The sequence below is a fragment of the Hemitrygon akajei genome, chromosome 25 (assembly GCF_048418815.1).
Source record: "Hemitrygon akajei chromosome 25, sHemAka1.3, whole genome shotgun sequence".
NCBI classification, from domain to species: domain Eukaryota; kingdom Metazoa; phylum Chordata; class Chondrichthyes; order Myliobatiformes; family Dasyatidae; genus Hemitrygon; species Hemitrygon akajei.
Window position 1 is genome coordinate 23,191,673 of NC_133148.1, and position 20,145 is coordinate 23,211,817.

Genomic DNA, 20,145 nt, shown 5'->3' on the forward strand with positions numbered 1-20,145 from the left:
CAGCATTCCATGTTTGGTACAGGAAGGGCATTAGACATTTTGAAGATCTCTTCATTGATAATCGCTTCGCTTCTTTTCAGCAGCTCTCTGTTAAGTTCAACCTGCCTAACGCTCACTTTTTCAGATATCTCCAAATCCGACACTTTACTGCTCCTTTAATTCCTAACTTTCCTGAAATGCCTGCGAAAAATGCTATGGACCTATTTCTTTCCATTAATCCACTAGGTAAAGGTTTAATTTCAATTATCCAAGATAAATTAGCAGCCTTACGACGGGCCCCTGTGGATAAAATTAAAATGGCCTGGGAGCAGGATTTAAATATCTCCTTATCCGTTCTCAAATCGGTTAACTCAACCTCCCTTTGTGCTCGCCATTGCCTCTTACAGTTTAAGATTGTTCATAGAGCCCATATGTCTAAATCTAAACTATCTCGATTCTACCCTGGCATTAGTCCGCTCTGTGATAAATGCAAGAGGGGCGTGGCCTCTCTCATCCATATGTACTGGCTCTGTCCTAGCTTGGAGAAATTCTGGAAAGATGTCTTCACTACGTTATCGTGTATTCTGAATCAGCACCTAGAACCTAACCCCTTAATTGCTCTGTTCGGTTTTTGGGGCGAGACAGATTTATGTCTGGGTCTGACCAAATGCCGAATAGTATCCTTTGCCTCTCTCCTGGCTAGACGCTTGATCCTCCTTAGATGGAGAGATGTTGCCCCGCCCACTCATGCGCAATGGCTTAACGACACTATGGCCTGCTTGGACCTCGAAAAAATTCATTATTCAGTTCTTAATTCGGATCTAAAGTTCCATAAGGTCTGGGGACCTTTTATCGAGTACTTTCATAACCTTCCTCTTGACTAGGGTTTTTTTTTTCTTTTTTTTTCTCTTCTTTTCGGTCCCTTGCTTTCAGCTCCCTTTTTTTTCTGGTAGTAGGCATTATTATCCTCTGTTGCTAAGTGTATTCACAGTCTGGGAGTTTGACTGTCCGGACTTATACTCTTTATACTGTGTGGTGGTTGGTCTGGAGTTGTTGTTGTTTTTTCCTTGTGTTGTGGGGTTTGGGGAGGACACTAAGCTCACTTGTCTTTAATTTAGGTGCTTTTTTGTTAAATTCTCTTCCTCTGTAGCATATTGTTATTGTATGCTTAATCTTGCTCTGTATTAATGCTCCTCATTGGGATTTGGGGTTTTTAATTTTGTAAAATGTTTTGAAAAACTAATAAAAAAAATAAAAAAATAAAGTGAAATAATTGGCTGTGGGGCAGTTCACTGACAGGGCAAGTGAAGTTATGCCTTTTTGGTTACTGTTTTTGAACCTGGCGGTGCGCGTCCCGAGGCTCCCGTGAGCAGGTGCTGACCCTCGCTCAAGGGTGACCTGCAGGCTGGCGGAGGGAAGGAGCACCTTACTCCTCCTCTGGTAGAGGCCCACCTCCACCCCCTCCCACCTAAGGGGGCTGGTGAAACTCGGAGTCTGAGGGAGATGAAGGAGGAGAGGATCAGAAAGACGAATAAAATTATTAGAAGAGTCAAGAAATAAATCAGATGAGAACCATAGAGAAAACAGAACAGTTACAGCACTGGGGTTCTCACTGGCTTCTATCTTAGGGGCCTCGTACGCTTCCAAAACTGAATAAACAAATGACTACTCCAATAACTAAACATACCATACAAACATGCCTTCAATTTCGTCAATTTTTTGGATTGAATAAATTTATCCTATCAAGTCCTATGATATCTAATTTTTTCTTCCAGCCTTCCAGAATCGATCAAGCTTTTCTGTTATGGAGAACGAAGGGACTTGTTCATGGATAACTGTCTCATCTCTTTTGAAGAGTTGTCTAATAAATATAGTTTGCCTAGATCACATTTTTTCCAGATATTTACAGTTTAGAAACTTTTTGAATGTTATTTTACCTACTTTTCCGGTATCACATCTAACTGAAATTACATAAATTTTTTTTAGGTTTAAACCCCTATCAGAAGAGTTTAATAGCAATTATTTATGATCTGATTATGAAAATACATCCAGATACATCTGATAAAATTAAGAATGAATGGGAAAGAGAACTTCAGGTATCTTTACCTATAGAGAAATGGGAGAAAATTCTCCAACTAGTTAACACTTCAATGTGTGCTAGACTCGCTTTGATACAATTTAAGGTGGTTCATAGGGCCCATATGTCTAAGGATAAGTTAGCTCGTTTTTATTGCCATATAAATCCTGTCTGTGACAGATGTAATTCTGAGGTAGCTTCCTTGACACCTATGTTCTGGTCCTGCTCTCTTTTGGGAAAATATTGGAAAGGTATTTTTGATATTATTTCAGCAGTTTTGCATATTGATTTACAACCTCATCCTGTTACTGCAATTTTTGGACTACCAGTGATGGACTCTAGTCAATTATCCCCTTCAGCTTGCCGTTTGATTGCATTTGTTACATTAATAGCCAGAAGATCCATTTTACTTAAATGGAAAGATTCTAATCCCTCTACCACATTTCAATGGTTTTCCCAAACTATAACATATTTAAATTTGGAAAAAAATTAGGAGTGGCACTATCGACCCTTCGGTTAAACTTGAAGAAACTTGGAGCCCATTTATCCAACGTTTTCACATGATGTAAACTGACCTTTTCCGAATCCTTCTCAATAACTTTTGTTCGTGTACAGAGGAGCGGAGTTAATGACAAATAACGACGAAACAAGGCAGCCCAGTTTTTGTTGTTTTTATTTGTTTTGTAGTTTAGGTGGATTTTTTCCCCTCTCTCTTGTAAAAATCTTTTTCCTTTGAATCTTTCTCATGTTTAGTTACTAAGAGATTGGGAGGCTTAGAAAACACGTTACTCAGAGTCTGTTTATGTACACGTTACCCGTTATTAATGTAATCCCGATCTGTTTGTATCATTATCATTGTGTTTATCTATTTGAACCTCAATAAAAAAGATTGATAAAGAAAGAACAGTTACAGCACAGAATGAATTCATCAGTCCAAAGTGTGCCAACCTTTTAGCCTACTCCAAGATCCATCTAATGCTTCCCTACTACACTGCCGATCTTAGAGACGCTGCAGTGTCCCTAATGGATCTACTTCCCCAGCGCCAACAAATCATTCAACACACCATACAATAAACTGGGGCCTTGTTGGACGAGGATCCAGATTGTCATTTTAGCTTTCTTTACCCTTGCTTATATGTTTGTTTAACCACCTCTTTGTGGACTTTCCCCGGTATATTTGGTCCCACACTCTGGTGGTGTCTTCACCGCAAAGCTGAAGTGCGGCTCAAGTCAGTAGCTGGTTCGGACTGGGTTGCAACACAAGTGGAGAATGTGCTCAGGCTCCTTTGCTACTTCTCTGCCTTGCTTGCCAGCACAGGCTGCTCCCGTCTGACCTGAACCACGACGAACATCTAATGTGACCACAAAATCTGCTCCTACTTCATGACTTCCGAAGAACCTCCTGGACAACATCATCTCCAGATCTCCCGGCCTGTTTGATCCTGGCAAAGCTCCTGTTTCGTTGACATTACACAGTGGTGGAAGACAATCTCCGGTGAACGGTTCAGGAGGGATGCCACGCCGATACCAGCAACACAGTGACAACTGTGATCTGCCCCAGCACAGGTGACCAAAAAAAGCTCATCTTGATCGTTTCTTTAATCTTTCAAGGGGAATGTGGGAATTACAGGCAGCACAGTAACAGCACCCTGAGCTGAGGTGAGTTTAAAGGGCACGTGGGGAACAGGGACCCTGGACCCCAGTGGGTTTAAAGGGAGTGGGGGGGATCGGGATGCCAGTGAGTTTAGTGAGAGGTACGGGGACCTCAGAGGGTTTAAAGGGAGTGGGGGGGATCGGGATGCCAGTGAGTTTAGTGAGAGGTACGGGGACCTCAAGAGGGTTTAAAGGGAGTGGGGGGGATCGGGATGCCAGTGAGTTTAGTGAGAGGTACGGGGACCCCAGTGGGATTAAAGGGAGTGTGGGAATGGGGACTCCGTTGAGTTTAGTGAGAGGTACGGGGACCCCAGTGGGATTAAAGGGAGTGGGGGAATGGGGACTCCGTTGAGTTTAGTGAGAGGTACGGGGACCCCAGTGGGATTAAAGGGAGTGTGGGAATGGGGACTCCGGTGGGTTTAGTGAGAGGTACGGGGACCCCATTGGGATTAAAGGGAGTGGGGGAATGGGGACTCTGGTGGGTTCAGTGTGGTGGGACGGGGACCCCAGTGGGATTAAAGGGAGTGGGGGAATGGGGACTCCGGTGGGTCCAGTGTGGCGGGACGGGGACCCCAGTGGGATTAAAGGGAGTGGGGGAATGGGGACTCCGGTGGGTTCAGTGTGGTGGGACGGGGACCCCAGTGGGATTAAAGGGAGTGGGGGAATGGGGACTCCGGTGGGTTCAGTGAGAGGTACGGGGACCCCAGTGGGATTAAAGGGAGTGGGGGAATGGGGACTCCGGTGGGTTCAGTGTGGTGGGACGGAGACCCCAGTGGGATTAAAGGGAGTGGGGGAATGGGGACCGGTGGGTTCAGTGAGAGGTACGGGGACCCCATTGGGATTAAAGGGAGTGGGGGAATGGGGACTCCGGTGGGTTCAGTGTGGTGGGACGGGGACCCCAGTGGGATTAAAGGGAGTGGGGGAATGGGGACTCCGGTGGGTTCAGTGACAGGTACGGGGACCCCAGTGGGATTAAAGGGAGTGGGGGAATGGGGACTCCGGTGGGTTCAGTGAGAGGTACGGGGACCCCAGTGGGATTAAAGGGAGTGGGGGAATGGAGACTCCGGTGGGTTCAGTGTGGTGGTACGGGGACCCCAGTGGGATTAAAGGGAGTGGGGGAATGGGGACTCCGGTGGGTTCAGTGTGGTGGGACGGGGACCCCAGGGGGATTAAAGGGAGTGGGGGAATGGGGACTCCTGTGGGTTCAGTGTGGTGGGACGGGGACCCCAGTGGGATTAAAGGGAGTGGGGGAATGGGGACTCCGGTGGGTTCAGTGTGGTGGGACGGGGACCCCAGTGGGATTAAAGGGAGTGGGGGAATGGGGACTCCGGTGGGTTCAGTGTGGTGGGACGGGGACCCCAGTGGGATTAAAGGGAGTGGGGGAATGGGGACTCTGGTGGGTTCAGTGTGGTGGTACGGGGACCCCAGTGGGATTAAAGGGAGTGGGGGAATGGAGACTCCGGTGGGTTCAGTGTGGTGGTACGGGGACCCCAGTGGGATTAAAGGGAGTGGGGGAATGGGGACTCCGGTGGGTTCAGTGTGGTGGGACGGGGACCCCGGTGGGATTAAAGGGAGTGGGGGAATGGGGACTCCGGTGGGTTTAGTGAGAGGTACGGGGACCCCAGTGGGATTAAAGGGAGTGGGGGAATGGGGACTCCGGTGGGTTCAGTGTGGTGGGACGGGGACCCCAGTGGGATTAAAGGGAGTGGGGGAATGGGGACTCCGGTGGGTTCAGTGTGGTGGGACGGGGACCCCAGTGGGATTAAAGGGAGTGGGGGAATGGGGACTCCGGTGGGTTCAGGGTGGTGGGACGGGGACCCCAGTGGGATTAAAGGGAGTGGGGGAATGGGGACTCCGGTGGGTTCAGTGTGGTGGGACGTGGACCCCAGTGGGATTAAAGGGAGTGGGGGAATGGGGACTCCGGTGGGTTCAGTGTGGTGAGACGGGGACCCCAGTGGGATTAAAGGGAGTGGGGGAATGGGGACTCCGGTGGGTTCAGTGTGGTGGGACGGGGACCCCAGTGGGATTAAAGGGAGTGGGGGAATGGGGACTCCGGTGGGTTCAGTGTGGTGGGATGGGGACCCCAGTGGGATTAAAGGGAGTGGGGGAATGGGGACTCCGGTGGGTTCAGTGAGAGGTACGGGGACCCCAGTGGGATTAAAGGGAGTGGGGGAATGGGGATTCCGGTGGGTTCAGTGTGGTGGTACGGGGACCCCAGTGGGATTAAAGGGAGTGGGGGAATGGGGACTCCGGTGGGTTCAGTGTGGTGGGACGGGGACCCCAGTGGGATTAAAGGGAGTGGGGGAATGGGGACTCCGGTGGGTTCAGTGTGGTGGGATGGGGACCCCAGTGGGATTAAAGGGAGTGGGGGAATGGGGACTCCGGTGGGTTTAGTGAGAGGTACGGGGACCCCAGTGGGATTAAAGGGAGTGGGGGAATGGGGACTCCGGTGGGTTCAGTGAGAGGTACGGGGACCCCAGTGGGATTAAAGGGAGTGGGGGAATGGGGACTCCGGTGGGTTCAGTGAGAGGCACGGGGACCCCAGTGGGATTAAAGGGAGTGGGGGAATGGGGACTCCGGTGGGTTTAGTGAGAGGTACGGGGACCCCAGTGGGATTAAAGGGAGTGGGGGAATGGGGACTCCGGTGGGTTCAGTCTGGTGGGACGGGGACCCCAGTGGGATTAAAGGGAGTGGGGGAATGGGGACTTCGGTGGGTTCAGTGTGGTGGGACGGGGACCCCAGTGGGATTAAAGGGAGTGGGGGAATGGGGACTCCGGTGGGTTCAGTGTGGTGGGACGGGGACCCCAGTGGGATTAAAGGGAGTGGGGGAATGGGGACTCCGGTGGGTTCAGTGTGGTGGGACGGGGACCCCAGTGCGATTAAAGGAAGTGGGGGAATGGGGACTCCGGTGGGTTCAGTGAGAGGTACGGGAACCCCAGTGGGATTAAATGGAGTGGGGGAATGGGGACTCCGGTGGGTTCAGTCTGGTGGGACGGGGACGCCAGTGGAAGAGGGGTGAGAGCCCGTCCTGGCCCCAGTCAGATTTTTAATCCCCTACATCAGGGTGAAGGAGCTCGTCAGCCTGGGAAGGCAGTCCATCTGAGAGAGGGAAAACTCTGATTTCAAACCTCCACTGCCTTGTGGCCATACCCACTCATGGGAGAGGCTTCGGGAGTAAACCCTGAGGACAAATCCGGAGCTGGAGTCCCTAAGGCAGTCCGATGTTACCTTCAATCTCGTTCCGGCAACTCCTGCGACGACACCGGTGCCAAGCTGTATCAGCCCTTGCCCTTCCCTTGGACAACATCGGTGGCGTGGAGAGGGGAAGGCTTGCAGCTTGGGCAACTGCCGGTCTTCCATACAACCCTGCCCAGGCCTGCACCCTGGAAACCATTCCAGGCGCAGATCCATGGTCTGGCGAGACTAACAGATGCCGTACATCAGGGTGACAGGTGGAGGTACATCCACTGAAAGTTTCTGTAACCACTTCATCCCACATTTCCATCTGTCCCCCATTCCCACCCCCCCCCCCCCAGCAGATTCTGTCCCTCATCGACAAACTGGGGGAAGGAACACAGCCTCCGACTCACGTCTTTCGGATGTGGGAGGGAATGGCAGTCCACTGGGGTGAGGGTGCCAACTCCACAACACAGACAGAGGCAGAGAACGGGATCGAACCTGGATCTCCGGGGCCGAGAGGCAGCAGCTCTAACCGCTGGGCCACTGTGCCACATCCGGGAGTCTCCCAGGTCAGCAGTCCCAGCCTCTCCAACCTCTCCCAGCCACTCACTCCGGAAACCCAAGTTTCAAATCACGTCTGGACCCCCTCTCACACTTGCCTATCGTCAGCTGATCCTAGCGGCAACACTGTACTCCAGCTGAGGACTCTTTGGTCTGTTCCCCTTCCCACAGACACGGGCAGACGTGCGGAATATCCGGATCGGATGTACGGGATGTCGTAAGTGCTGAGGCACAGCTTGTCCTTCCAACCTCTTATTCAGGAAGGTCAGATCATTACACAGGGCATTGAGGTAGAAACATGGTAAAACAGCGGAATAAAGTGTAACAGCTGCAGGGAAAGTGCAGTGCAGGGAAACAATGAGGTGCAAGTCCCAACGAGGTGAACCGTGAGGTCAACAGCGGGACAGAAGCTGTTCGGGCCTGGTGGTAAAGGCTTTTGCACCTTCTGCCCGACGGAAAATGGGGGCAGGGACAACATCCAGGGTGGTCGGGGTTATTAATTACGCTGGCTGCTTTATCGGGCCGCGAGAGCTCACGGAGGGGGGAGGCCGATGCGCGTGATGCGCTGAGCTGCATCCACAACCCCCAGCTCGTGGTCGCGAGACCGAGCGGCGACGTAACCAGAGAGGGTGATCACAGCTTGGTCAGCAGTAAATACTGGAGTGGGTCAGCAGTGACGTACCAAGTTTCTCTAGCCCTCCACCCCGAGGAAGTAGAGGTATTGGTGAGGTTTCTTGTTGACGGCGTCTGCGAGCTTGGGCCAGGACAGACTGCAAGTGATGTCCACACCTCGGAACTTGCGCTCAGTGGTGTTGATGTAAACAGGACCATGTGCACGGCCCCCCCCCACCCGCCGCTTCTGAAGTTCATCACCAGCTCTTTTGGTGTGCTGACATTGAGGGAAAGGTTGTTGTCATGACAACAAGTTACTAAGCTCCTACCTCCTTCCTGTACTCTTGACATCCTCAACACAGCCGGTTTTTATTTCAGACTCTCAGCATCTGCAGGAAATTTACTTACAGGCAGTCCCCGGGTTACGCACGAGTTCCGTTCCCGAGTCTGTCTTTAACTTGGGTTTGTATGCAAGTCGGAACAAGTACATCCGGTATTATTGAGCGTCGATTAGTCAAATGTTTGTCTTACAAAGTAGTATATAGTATATATTTTACCTTTCTAAGCATATAAAACACTTAAGAAACGTATGTATTCCAATAATTAAACCACTGTGTTGCTTAGTAATAGTGGTAGCTTTCATCGGGGCAGGGCCTTTCACATGCTCCATTATTCTCACTTTATCCTTTAAAATTGTTCCGATCGTTGACCAACTGTAGCCTAACGCTTTTCCAATGACTGATGACATTTCACCTCTTTCCAAACGCTTTATTATTTCCAATTAATTTTCAATCGCGATTGCTTCCCGTCAATGGAACAGAAATACTGAGGGCGGCGGGTCCCCGGCTCCCGAGGTCTGCTGGGTCCTGAGGACCATCGCACTGAGACAGGCTAAATGGGACAAGTGGGGGCTGTGCTGGGTTTGGGTGTTTGATCCTCCACAATATTCCGCGTGGGAATTTAAACTGGAGGTGGCAGTGTTTTTTTTTACGAGGTCGAGTTGCGAGCTCGACATCAACCCGGCACGGATGGTACGGGAGTCCCTGGATCGACATCAACCCGGCACGGGAACGGTCTGTCACTGGATCGAACTCGGGAACCTCCGTTCTCCAGCCTGGTGCTGATCTGACTGCGCCACCAGCCGACCGGAATGGGGGGTGGGGCGGGGTCAGGGTGAATCTTGCAAAGAAAAATTTAAGCCAAATACAAAGTTACACACTCAACCCAGTGTCAATGGCAACAACTTAAAATGGCGGACCGCATCGCGATCCGACTTAAAATGGCGGGCAGCGTTCTCCTTCCTCGGTTCGCAAGTACGAATTGTCCATAAGTAGGACGTTCGTAACTCGGGGACCGCCTGTATTGAGATACAGCATGGGATAGGCCACTCAGCAAGCCCCCGATTTAATCTAGGCCTAATCACGGGATGATTAATCAAACAGCTGGTACGTCTTTGGACTGTGGGAGGAAAGCCACACGATCATGGGGAGTATGTACAAACCCCTCAGAGGTGAGTGTTTGTATTGCCTCGACTCTCACAGAAATGGAACCACCCGACTAAAACTTCATAACGCCCTCTTCTCCCACAACCTCCTCTTAAAAGAAAGGGCCATCCTGTTTATCCTGACCTGGTGTGTAAGCGCCCATCTTTTTGACAGTGATGAGGTAATGTATAACTTACCAGGCCAGAAATCCACAAACCTGGGTACAGCTCCCAATAAATAATTTAAAATCAAAAACAAAACTTTCCAACTAATAAACACAAGAGATTCTGCAGATGCTTGAAATCTTGAGCTACACACACAAAATGCTGGAGAAACTCAGCAAATCAGGCAGCCCAGTGAATGACTACAGAATTCCTCAATTGTTCCTAAATAACTCCATGGTCACCAACATCCTCCAGCACAGGACTATACACAGGGAGGCCGCTCAGCCCCTACACTCCTGCTTGCCCATTCGCTGATGCCCTGACCGACCTTTAACCTCGGCAGTAAGCTGGAATCCCTCGAGACCCCTGGGGGCCACTTTCGCCCCCTCCCCCCGATCACTGGTCGTGTCCGGCCAGAGATGCACTCTGGCAGCCACTGGGTTGGGATTTGTCCCGGATGCACAGAACAGAGCCCAAGGAGGGTGGTGGGGTGGAATAAGGGTGAGAAAAAAAAAGACCAAAAGGGAGAGGAGAGAGGGAAGAGAGAGAGAGTTGAAAAGTGAGCGCCAGAGAGAAGAGGGAGACAGATCGAGGGAGGGGCTGAAACAGGGAGGAGAAAATTCTTCCCCAGCTCCACATAAATGGGTGGATCTCACCCTGAGATCCACCTCCAACCCTGGTTCTGGATCCCCATTCGGGGTAAACACCCTCTCAGCATCTCTCCCCGAGCCACAAACTCCCCCAGGATCTCACACCTTCACCTCTCACCCTCCTCAGCAGGGACTGGGGATATTCTAGGGCCAGGCATTCTCAACACAGGAGCATCCCCCCACCCTACCCACCAAAGCACTCTTCACGGGGGTGGGGGGGGTCCATTTGTAAGGAGATCCCGAAGAACCCACAGTTATCGAAGTTCATTAGTTCACGAGGGGCATGAATCATAGTCTCTCACCCCGGGGGGGAGGGGGGCAGGAGAAAGAGACCAAAGTTTGAGGGCACAGATGCAAGAAAAGAGGGAAGAGATGTCTTTACACAGAGCGTAGTGCGCACATGGAACAAGGAGCCAGAGGAGGTGGTCGAGGTGAGCACAATCACAACAGTTAAGAGGTGTTTGGATAGGGGGAGGGGCCTGGACGTGCGCAGTGGGCACTGGCAGGGAGAAGGGCCTGTCTCCGCACGGTTCATCGGCCGGTATGAATTGTTCCCAGCGCTGCGGGCGAGGGGAGGGGAAGAGCCAACGGGGTCTGCGCACAGGAACGAGTTTCAGGGACAGCAGGAAATTTGACAGGCCCAATGGCCCCTCCCAGAGGTGCAGAGGAGATTTATGAAGATGCTGCCAGGAATCGAGGGGCTGAGTTACGGAGAGAGGTCGAGCACGTCGGGACCGGAGTGTCGGGTGAAGAGTGATCTTACAGAGGTGCATAGACAGGGACGGGTTGGGGGTGTCAAGAACTAGAGGACAGAGGTTTAGGGTAAGAGGGGACCTGAGGGGCAACTTTTTCACTCAGAGGGTGGCTCGTATATGGATTGAGCTGCCAGAGGAAGCGGTCGAGGCTTACATTTAAAAAGCTGGACAGGTGTATGAACGGAAAAGGTTTATACCAGTGCTACCGAATCATTTTTTTTTATGCCATGGAGCCCTACCAGTAACCGAGGGATGAGTCTGTGGACCCCAGCCTAGACAGATACGGCTCAAACCAAGGCTTGGGATTGGCTTCGATGGGCAACATGGACCACTTGGCCAGAGGGTCTCCTTCCATACTGCACTGGATTGAGTGTTCCAGCAGCCACTCCCCCACCGACCCCTGCCCCACCACCCTTGGGTGCCTAGAGCTCAGGAAACTGCCACTCCCCCACCCCCACTTACCTCCTGTCCCGCAGCTGGTCATTGGCCTGGTAGTAACCGGCGATCACCTGGTTGTTGGCAGCACTCCAGAGATCTACCTTAAACACCAAGGGAGAAGGGCAAATGCAGGGTCAGTACATCAGCTTTGATGGAGGATCCCGCCCCCCCACCCCTCACCTCCGGCCTGCTGACGAGCCTTATAGAACATCGCAGCACAGAAATAGGCCCATTGGCCCACCTAGTCTGCGCCAAAGCATCAATCTGCCTCGTCCCGTCGTCCTGCACCCATTCCCCTCTCATGGACGTAACTAACCAGGTTTCTCTCAAATGTCAAAATCGATCCCACATCCAACTGCTTCCACCGGTTCCACAGTCTCACTACCCTCCGAGTGAAGTTGTTCCCCGCTTAGACATTTCACCTTTCACCCTTAACCCATGGTCTCTAGTTGTAGTCCCACTGAGCCTTGGTGAAAACACCGTTTGCATTTACCTCGTCCGTACCCCTCAAATTCTGTATACTTCTATCAAATCTCCTCTCAATCTTCTACGCTCTAGAAAATAAAGTCTCAACCTATTCAACTGTTCCTTACAACTCAGTCCTCAGTTCCCAGTCCTGGGAACATCCTTGTAAATCTTCTCTGCACTCTTTCAAACTTATTTACATCTTTCCTGTGGGTAGGTGACCAAAACTGCACACGATACTGCAAATCAGGCCTCACCAATGTCTCAGACAACTTCAACAGAACACCCATCTCTTGTACTCAATGCTTTGATTTATAAAAACCAACATGCCAAAAGCTTTCTTTATGACCCTACCCAACTGTGATGACACTTCCGATGAATTATGAACCTGATCCCGTTTGTTCTGCTGCACTCCTCAGTGCCCCACCGCTCACCGTGTGACCTACCCTGATCTGCCCTCCCAAAGTGCAACACTTCACACCTGCCTGCATTAAATTCCGTCTGCCATATTTAGCTGGTCCAGGTCCCGCCGCGAGCTTTGATAGTTTTCCTCGCGATCCACTGCACCCCTAATCTTGGTGTCATTTGCAGATTTATTGATCCAGTTAACCACATTATCATCCAGATCACTGATATAAATATCAATGAACCCAGCGCCAATCCCTACGGCACACCACCGGTCACAGGCAGTCAGAGAGGCAACACTCTACCACCAACCTCTGGCTCCTTCTGCGAAGCTATCGTCTAATCCAATTTACCACCTCATCTCGAATGCTGAGACTGAACCTTCTTGACCAACCTCCCATGTGGGACCTTGTCAAAGGCCTTCCTAAAGTCCATGTAGACAACATCCACGGCCTTTCCTGGTAACTTCCACAGAAAGCTCTGCAAGATTGGTTAGATGTAACTTACCACGCACAAAGTCATGTTGACTATTCCTAATTAGTCCCAGTCTATCCAGTCCAGTCCCTTAGAATACCTTCCAACAACCTATGTCAGACTCACCGACCTATAATTTCCTTGTTTTATTCATAGAGCTTTTCTCAAACAACAGAACAACATCAGCTATCTTCCAATCCCCCAGCACCTCACCCACGGCCAAGGGCGTTTGAAATACCTCTGCTTGAGCCGCTGCAATTTCTGCACTCGGCTCTGAGGGAGTATCTTGTCAGGCCCTGGGGATTTATTCATCCTAATTTGCCTCGAGACAGAAAAACCTTGTCCTCTGTACGGTCCACGATCTCGCTGTTGCTTTGCCTCACTTCCGGAGACTCTTGTGTCCATCTCCTGAGTAAATACGGATGCAAAAATATCTATTGAAGATCTCCTCCATCTCCACACATAGATGGCCACTCTGATCTTCCAGAGGGCCAACTTTGTCCCTTGCTCTTCATATATCTGTAGAAGCTCTTTGGATTCTCCTTCACCTTGTCTACTAGAGCAACCTCATGTCTTCTTTTAGCCTCCTAAAATCCTTCTAAAGTGTTCTTTTCCATTTCTTATACTCCTCATGTACCTCATTTGTTCCTGCTAGGCACTTCCTTCTTTTACTTAACCAGGGCCTCAATATCTCTTGAAAACCAAGGTTCCCTAAACCTGTCATCCTTGCCTTTTATTCTGACAGGAACATATAAACTACGTACTCCGAAAATCTCACTTTTGAAGGCCTCCCACTTACAATGTACACCTTTGCCAGAAAACAGCCTGGCCCAATCCACATTTGACAGATCCTTTCAGTTACCAGCAAAATTGATTTTACTCCAACTCACAATCTCACCCACGGAGCAGACCTGTCTTTTTGCGTATTTACTTTGAAACTAATGGCATTGTGGTCACCGGATACAAAGAGCTCCCCTACAAACTTCTGTCTCATTCCCCAATAGCAGATCAAGTATCGCATGCTCTCTAGGTGGGATATCCATATACTGATTAAGGAAACTCTGCTGAACACTTCTGACAAACCCTTTCCTGTCCAGTCCTTTTACAGTATGGGAGTCCCAGTCTATATGCGAGAAGTTACAACGCCCTTCTATCACTTCCTTATGATTCTTGAAACAGTCTGCCATCTTGCTACAAATTTGCTCCTCTAAATCCCACGGACTGCTGGGTGGTCTGTAATGTAATCCCACTAATCTTTCTTATTCCTCAGTTTTACCCATAAAGCCTCACTAGGTGAACTCCCCGGATTGTCCTGAGGTGAACTCTCCGGATTGTCCTGAGGTGAACTCTCCGGATTGTCCTGAGGTGAACTCTCCGGATTGTCCTGAGGTGAACTCTCCGGATTGTCCTGACTGAGCACTGCTGTGAAATTTTCCCTGACTTGTAACGATACCCCACTCCCGTTATCGTGTCTAAAGCAACAGAACTCTGGAACGGTGAGCTGCCAGTCCCGCGCCTCCTGCGACCATCTCTCACTGACAGCTACGATATCAGAATTCTACGTGCTGATCCACGGCCTCTCGGCTCATCCCCATTGAAACGTACACAGCTCGGAACGTCAGTCCCACCATGCTCAGCCTTCTGCTTGCTGGCTTTGCACGGAGGCTGAACAACCACTCCACTATCTGTTCTAGCACTCTAGTTCCCACCCCATGCAGTACCAGCAAACCCCCATGCTAGCAAGGTGCAGACTGTCCCTCAGTACAGGTCCCACCTCCCCTGGAAGAGAGCTTGTATCCAGAGAGCTGTGCCTGTCACGTGACAGCACTGCCCTCACCTGGTCGGAGGTCACACCACCTGCCAGTCATGTGACAGCACTGCCCTCACCTGGTCGGAGGTCACACCACCTGCCAGTCAACATTTCGCCCCTCCCAACTAATCAATGCACACTTAACCATTGGCCACCTAATTGGATTAACCCATCTAGCACCAAGCTGTTGGCCCCCGGTGAATCACCTGGGCTGGACCCTCCAGACCCCTGACCTATAAAGGGTGCTACATGTGCTTGGCTCACTCTTTTTGCCATCCTCGAGGGACCCCCCTACCTCACTCCAGGCAGAAGACTGCAGAACAGCGCTGGAGACACGTGGTGAGCTGTGCATCGAATAGGGTAGTGGGAGTGTTTATTGTTGTCCCTGTAGCAAACGGCCGTGCTTACCCACAGTCAAAGGGGGGGGGGGGGCAGGTATCATAGTTACTTTTCCCCTGCTTGTATGTGTACCTGTACTCCGTCCCCACACCGTTTTCCCGCGTATTGTTCTGCCGACCCGACTTTTCCCACGCTCGTCTATTCTAAGCGCGTTTGTGCGAATACTGTAGCCGCTTGTGTTGCTCTCAAGCTTTTTTCCCCTTGTAAATAAACTCTTTATTATTAAAACCGTGCGTCCAGAGCACTTGCCTTTGAGATCCACAGAATCTGTCTCATTTCCATCACAATAGAGCCCAATGATCCAAAAATCAACTGACGCCCTCCCGCCTATGCCAACTCCTTGGCCACGTGCTAAACTGTACGATCGTCCTACTTTCTGGTCTCACTAGCAATCCTGAGATCACAACCCTGGAGGTCCTGTCCTTTAACTTAGCACCTAACTCCCTGAATTCAATTTCCAGGACCTTGTCTCGCCTCCTACCCATGTCATTGGATCCAACCTGGACCATGGCTTCTGGCTGCTCTCCCTCCCACTTAAGCCGGCTGAGCCAAAGCTGGACCTCTCTAATCCTGCCCCGCTCACACAATGACCGCTCCACTTACACCTCCTTTCTTTTTGCTGGCTCAAACGACAACTCACTCCCAACAACACTTGCAGTTTTCAAATGCCTTTGATGGGGCAATTTCAAAATTTAATGATCTCTCTATAATCCCCTAGAGGTATCTATCCCACAAGCGTGCTAACTCCTGAACAGTGTAAAACTGGGGCTAAAATACAGGCCGAGCATTGCACATGGGGGAGGGGCTGAACAGACTGGAATCCTTTGCCCTGGCAAAGGGGAGATTGAGTGGCAAAGGGGAGATTGAGTGGATGAGGAAGGTGAGGTTTACTGGCAATACCAGAAAACAAGGGGCTTTCCTGATCAGAGAGGGTGTGAAACAGGGAAGAGGAGGTTTCCCTGGTCAGAGAGGGTGTGAAACAGGGAAGAGGAGATTTCCCTGGTCAGAGAGGGTGTTAAACAGGGAAGGGGAGGATTCCCTGGTCAGAGAGGGTGTTAAACAGGGAAGGGGAGGATTCCCTGGTCAGAGAGGGTGTGAAACAGGGAAGGGGAGGATTCCCTGGTCAGAGAGGGTGTTAAACAGGGAAGGGGAGGTTTCCCTGGTCAGAGAGGGTGTTAAACAGGGAAGGGGAGGTTTCCCTGGTCAGAGAGGGTGTGAAACAGGGAAGAGGAGGTTTCCCTGGTCAGAGAGGGTGTGAAACAGGGAAGAGGAGGTTTCCCTGGTCAGAGAGGGTGTGAAACAGGGAAGAGGAGGTTTCCCTGGTCAGAAAGGGTGTGAAACAGGGAAGAGGAGGTTTCCCTGGTCAGAGAGGGTGTGAAACAGGGAAGAGGAGGTTTCCCTGGTCAGAGAGGGTGTGAAACAGGGAAGAGGAGATTTCCCTGGTCAGAGAGGGCGTGAAACAGGGAAGGGGAGGTTTCCCTGGTCAGAGAGGGTGTTAAACAGGGAAGGGGAGGTTTCCCTGGTCAGAGAGGGTGTTAAACAGGGAAGGGGAGGTTTCCCTGGTCAGAGAGGGTGTGAAACAGGGAAGATAGATAGATAGATAGATAGATACTTTATTCATCCCCATGGGGAAATTCAACTTTTTTTCCAATGTCCCATACACTTGTTGTAGCAAAACTAATTACATACAATACTTAACTCAGTAAAAAAAATATGATATGCATCTAAATCACTATCTCAAAAAGCATTAATAATAGCTTTTAAAAAGTTCTTAAGTCCTGGCGGTAGAATTGTAAAACCTAATGGCATTGGGGAGTATTGACCTCTTCATCCTGTCTGAGGAGCATTGCATCGATAGTAACCTGTCACTGAAACTGCTTCTCTGTCTCTGGATGGTGCTATGTAGAGGATGTTCAGAGTTATCCATAATTGACCGTAGCCTACTCAGCGCCCTTCGCTCAGCTACCGATGTTAAACTCTCCAGTACTTTGCCCACGACAGAGCCCGCCTTCCTTACCAGCTTATTAAGACGTGAGGCGTCCCTCTTCTTAATGCTTCCTCCCCAACACGCCACCACAAAGAAGAGGGCGCTCTCCACAACTGACCTATAGAACATCTTCAGCATCTCACTACAGACATTGAATGACGCCAACCTTCTTGTGAGAGAAGGTGAGAGAGGGTGTGAAACAGGGAAGGGGAGGTTTCCCTGGTCAGAGAGGGTGTGAAACAGGGAAGGGGAGGTTCCCCTGGTCAGAGAGGGTGTGAAACAGGGAAGGGGAGGTTCCCCTGGTCAGAGAGGGTGTGAAACAGGGAAGGGGAGGTTCCCCTGGTCAGAGAGGGTGTGAAACAGGGAAGGGGAGGCTTCCCTGGTCAGAGAGGGTGTGAAACAGGGAAGAGGAGGTTTCCCTGGTCAGAGAGGGTGTGAAACAGGGAAGAGGAGGTTTCCCTGGTCAGAGAGGGTGTGAAACAGGGAAGAGGAGGTTTCCCTGGTCAGAGAGGGTGTGAAACAGGGAAGGGGAGGTTTCCCTGGTCAGAGAAGGTGTGAAACAGGGAAGAGGAGGTTTCCCTGGTCACAGGGGGTGTTAAACAGGGAAGAGGAGGTTTCCCTGGTCAGAGAGGGCGTGAAACAGGGAAGGGGAGGTTTCCCTGGTCAGAGAGGGTGTTAAACAGGGAAGAGGAGGTTTCCCTGGTCAGAGAGGGTGTTAAACAGGGAAGGGGAGGTTTCCCTGGTCAGAGAGGGTGTTAAACAGGGAAGGGGAGGTTTCCCTGGTCAGAGAGGGTGTTAAACAAGGAAGGGGAGGTTTCCCTGGTGAGAGAGGGTGTGAAACAGGGAAGGGGAGGTTTCCCTGGTCAGAGAGGGTGTGAAACAGGGAAGGGGAGGTTTCCCTGGTCAGAGAGGGTGTTAAACAGGGAAGAGGAGGTTTCCCTGGTGAGAGAGTGTGTTAAACAGGGAAGGGGAGGTTTCCCTGGTCAGAGAGGGTGTGAAACAGGGAAGGGGAGGTTTCCCTGGTCAGAGAGGGTGTGAAACAGGGAAGGGGAGGTTTCCCTGGTCAGAGAGGGTGTGAAACAGGGAAGGGGAGGTTTCCCTGGTCAGAGAGGGTGTTAAACAGGGAAGGGGAGGTTTCCCTGGTCAGAGAGGTTGTGAAACAGGGAAGAGGAGGTTTCCCTGGTGAGAGAGGGTGTGAAACAGGGAAGGGGAGGTTTCCCTGGTCAGAGAGGGTGTGAAACAGGGAAGAGGAGGTTTCCCTGGTGAGAGAGGGTGTGAAACAGGGAAGGGGAGGTTTCCCTGGTCAGAGAGGGTGTGAAACAGGGAAGAGGAGGTTTCCCTGGTCAGAGAGGGTGTTAAACAGGGAAGAGGAGGTTTCCCTGGTGAGAGAGGGTGTTAAACAGGGAAGAGGAGGTTTCCCTGGTCAGAGAGGGTGTGAAACAGGGAAGGGGAGGTTTCCCTGGTCAGAGAGGGTGTGAAACAGGGAAGGGGAGGTTTCCCTGGTCAGAGAAGGTGTGAAACAGGGAAGAGGAGGTTTCCCTGGTCACAGGGGGTGTTAAACAGGGAAGAGGAGGTTTCCCTGGTCAGAGAGGGCGTGAAACAGGGAAGGGGAGGTTTCCCTGGTCAGAGAGGGTGTTAAACAGGGAAGAGGAGGTTCCCCTGGTCACAGGTGGTGTTAAACAGGGAAGAGGAGGTTTCCCTGGTCAGAGAGGGTGTTAAACAGGGAAGGGGAGGTTTCCCTGGTCAGAGAGGGTGTTAAACAGGGAAGGGGAGGTTTCCCTGGTCAGAGAGGGTGTTAAAACAAGGAAGGGGAGGTTTCCCAGGTGAGAGAGGGTGTGAAACAGGGAAGGGGAGGTTTCCCTGGTCAGAGAGGGTGTGAAAGAGGGAAGCAGAAGTTGTTACCCGAGAGCAGAGGTTGAGTTGGTGGGAGGACAGACAGTGATAGTGGAATTATTTCACTGAATGATCATCAGGGATCTGAGACACTCCCTCCTCATCTCTGCTCGGCATGACAGTTAGCAGAACGCTTTACTGCGCTGGCTGTAAGACTGGGGCTTAATACCCACCGCTGCCTGTAAGGAGTGTCTACATTCTCCCACGACTGTGTGGATTTCCCGTGGGTGCTCTGCTTCCCTCTCACATCCCAAAGATGTACGCGTGACAGCACTCGCTGGCTGCCCAGCACAACGCAACCCTGACTGATTTGATTGGGTTTGACTCAAAAGATGCATTCACTGTATGCTTCTATAAAGCCAATCTTTTAAAAAATCTGGTCAATTCCGGGCCAACACGTAGTCAATGAGGAAAACTACAGCAGGGAATTTCCACAGTAGTCCGGAAATTTCATTCCAGGCTCTCGGGTTGGTGCAAGGTAATACAGGAAGATTACTTCCTATGGTATTAGTCTCCACCACGACCGACAAGTTCAGAGTAGGGCGAGGCCACTCCCTCATTCTACAACATCACAGACCATCTGGCTGTGAGCCACCCCTCAATGTCCCCACCTTCCCTGGTGACTTTCTACCTCCCCCCTCTCATTGGGAATACCCTCCACCCTCGCCTTTACAAACATCCCCAGACTGCGTCCACTGCCCTCCTCTCCCTCCAGAGCGAGGAAACTTATCCCCTTGTCACCGTCATCAAACAGGCGAGGCCTCACTTCTACCCTCTCCACACCCACCCTGCGGAGACTCCTCGCCACGTGGAGGAGGAGGTGGGGGGATGTCACAATGCAGTCGATTATGAGACCGCATGAGGAGCCTCGTGCAAGACTTGGTTATGGGGAACTAGAGAGAGCAGAGCAGTATGCACTCACTGAGATGCTGTCAGAAGTTGCAGGGAGAGGTCGCTGATCCGCGGTGTTCTCTCTGAGGCCCAGGCTCCACGAAGTGGCAAACTGAGGCTGGGGCCGTGGCCTGCTCTGGGCTTCGTGCCTACGGACTCACTCTAGTTCTCAACGTCATTGCTTGTTTGCACGATTTGATTTTTTTCTCTCGCTCTGCACACTGGGCGTTTGTTGGAATTTTTTAAAAAATGGGTTCTTTTGGGTTAC

The 20,145-nt window shown here is 51.1% G+C and overlaps 1 protein-coding gene across 6 annotated transcripts in view; it reads right to left on the bottom strand.

Moving 5' to 3' along the window:
* Positions 1-20,145, bottom strand: part of LOC140716446 (ER membrane protein complex subunit 9-like) — a 43,936-nt gene that overhangs the window by 13,773 nt on the left and 10,018 nt on the right. For 5 of the 6 annotated variants that reach the window (XM_073029182.1, XM_073029184.1, XM_073029186.1 and 2 more), the window contains exon 3: positions 11,578-11,654. In XM_073029182.1, the coding sequence (XP_072885283.1) occupies positions 11,578-11,654 (77 nt within the window). Of the gene's footprint in view, positions 1-11,577; positions 11,655-13,135; positions 13,306-20,145 lie in introns of all 6 variants that reach the window. The other variant, XR_012096300.1, reaches the window with a different exon arrangement.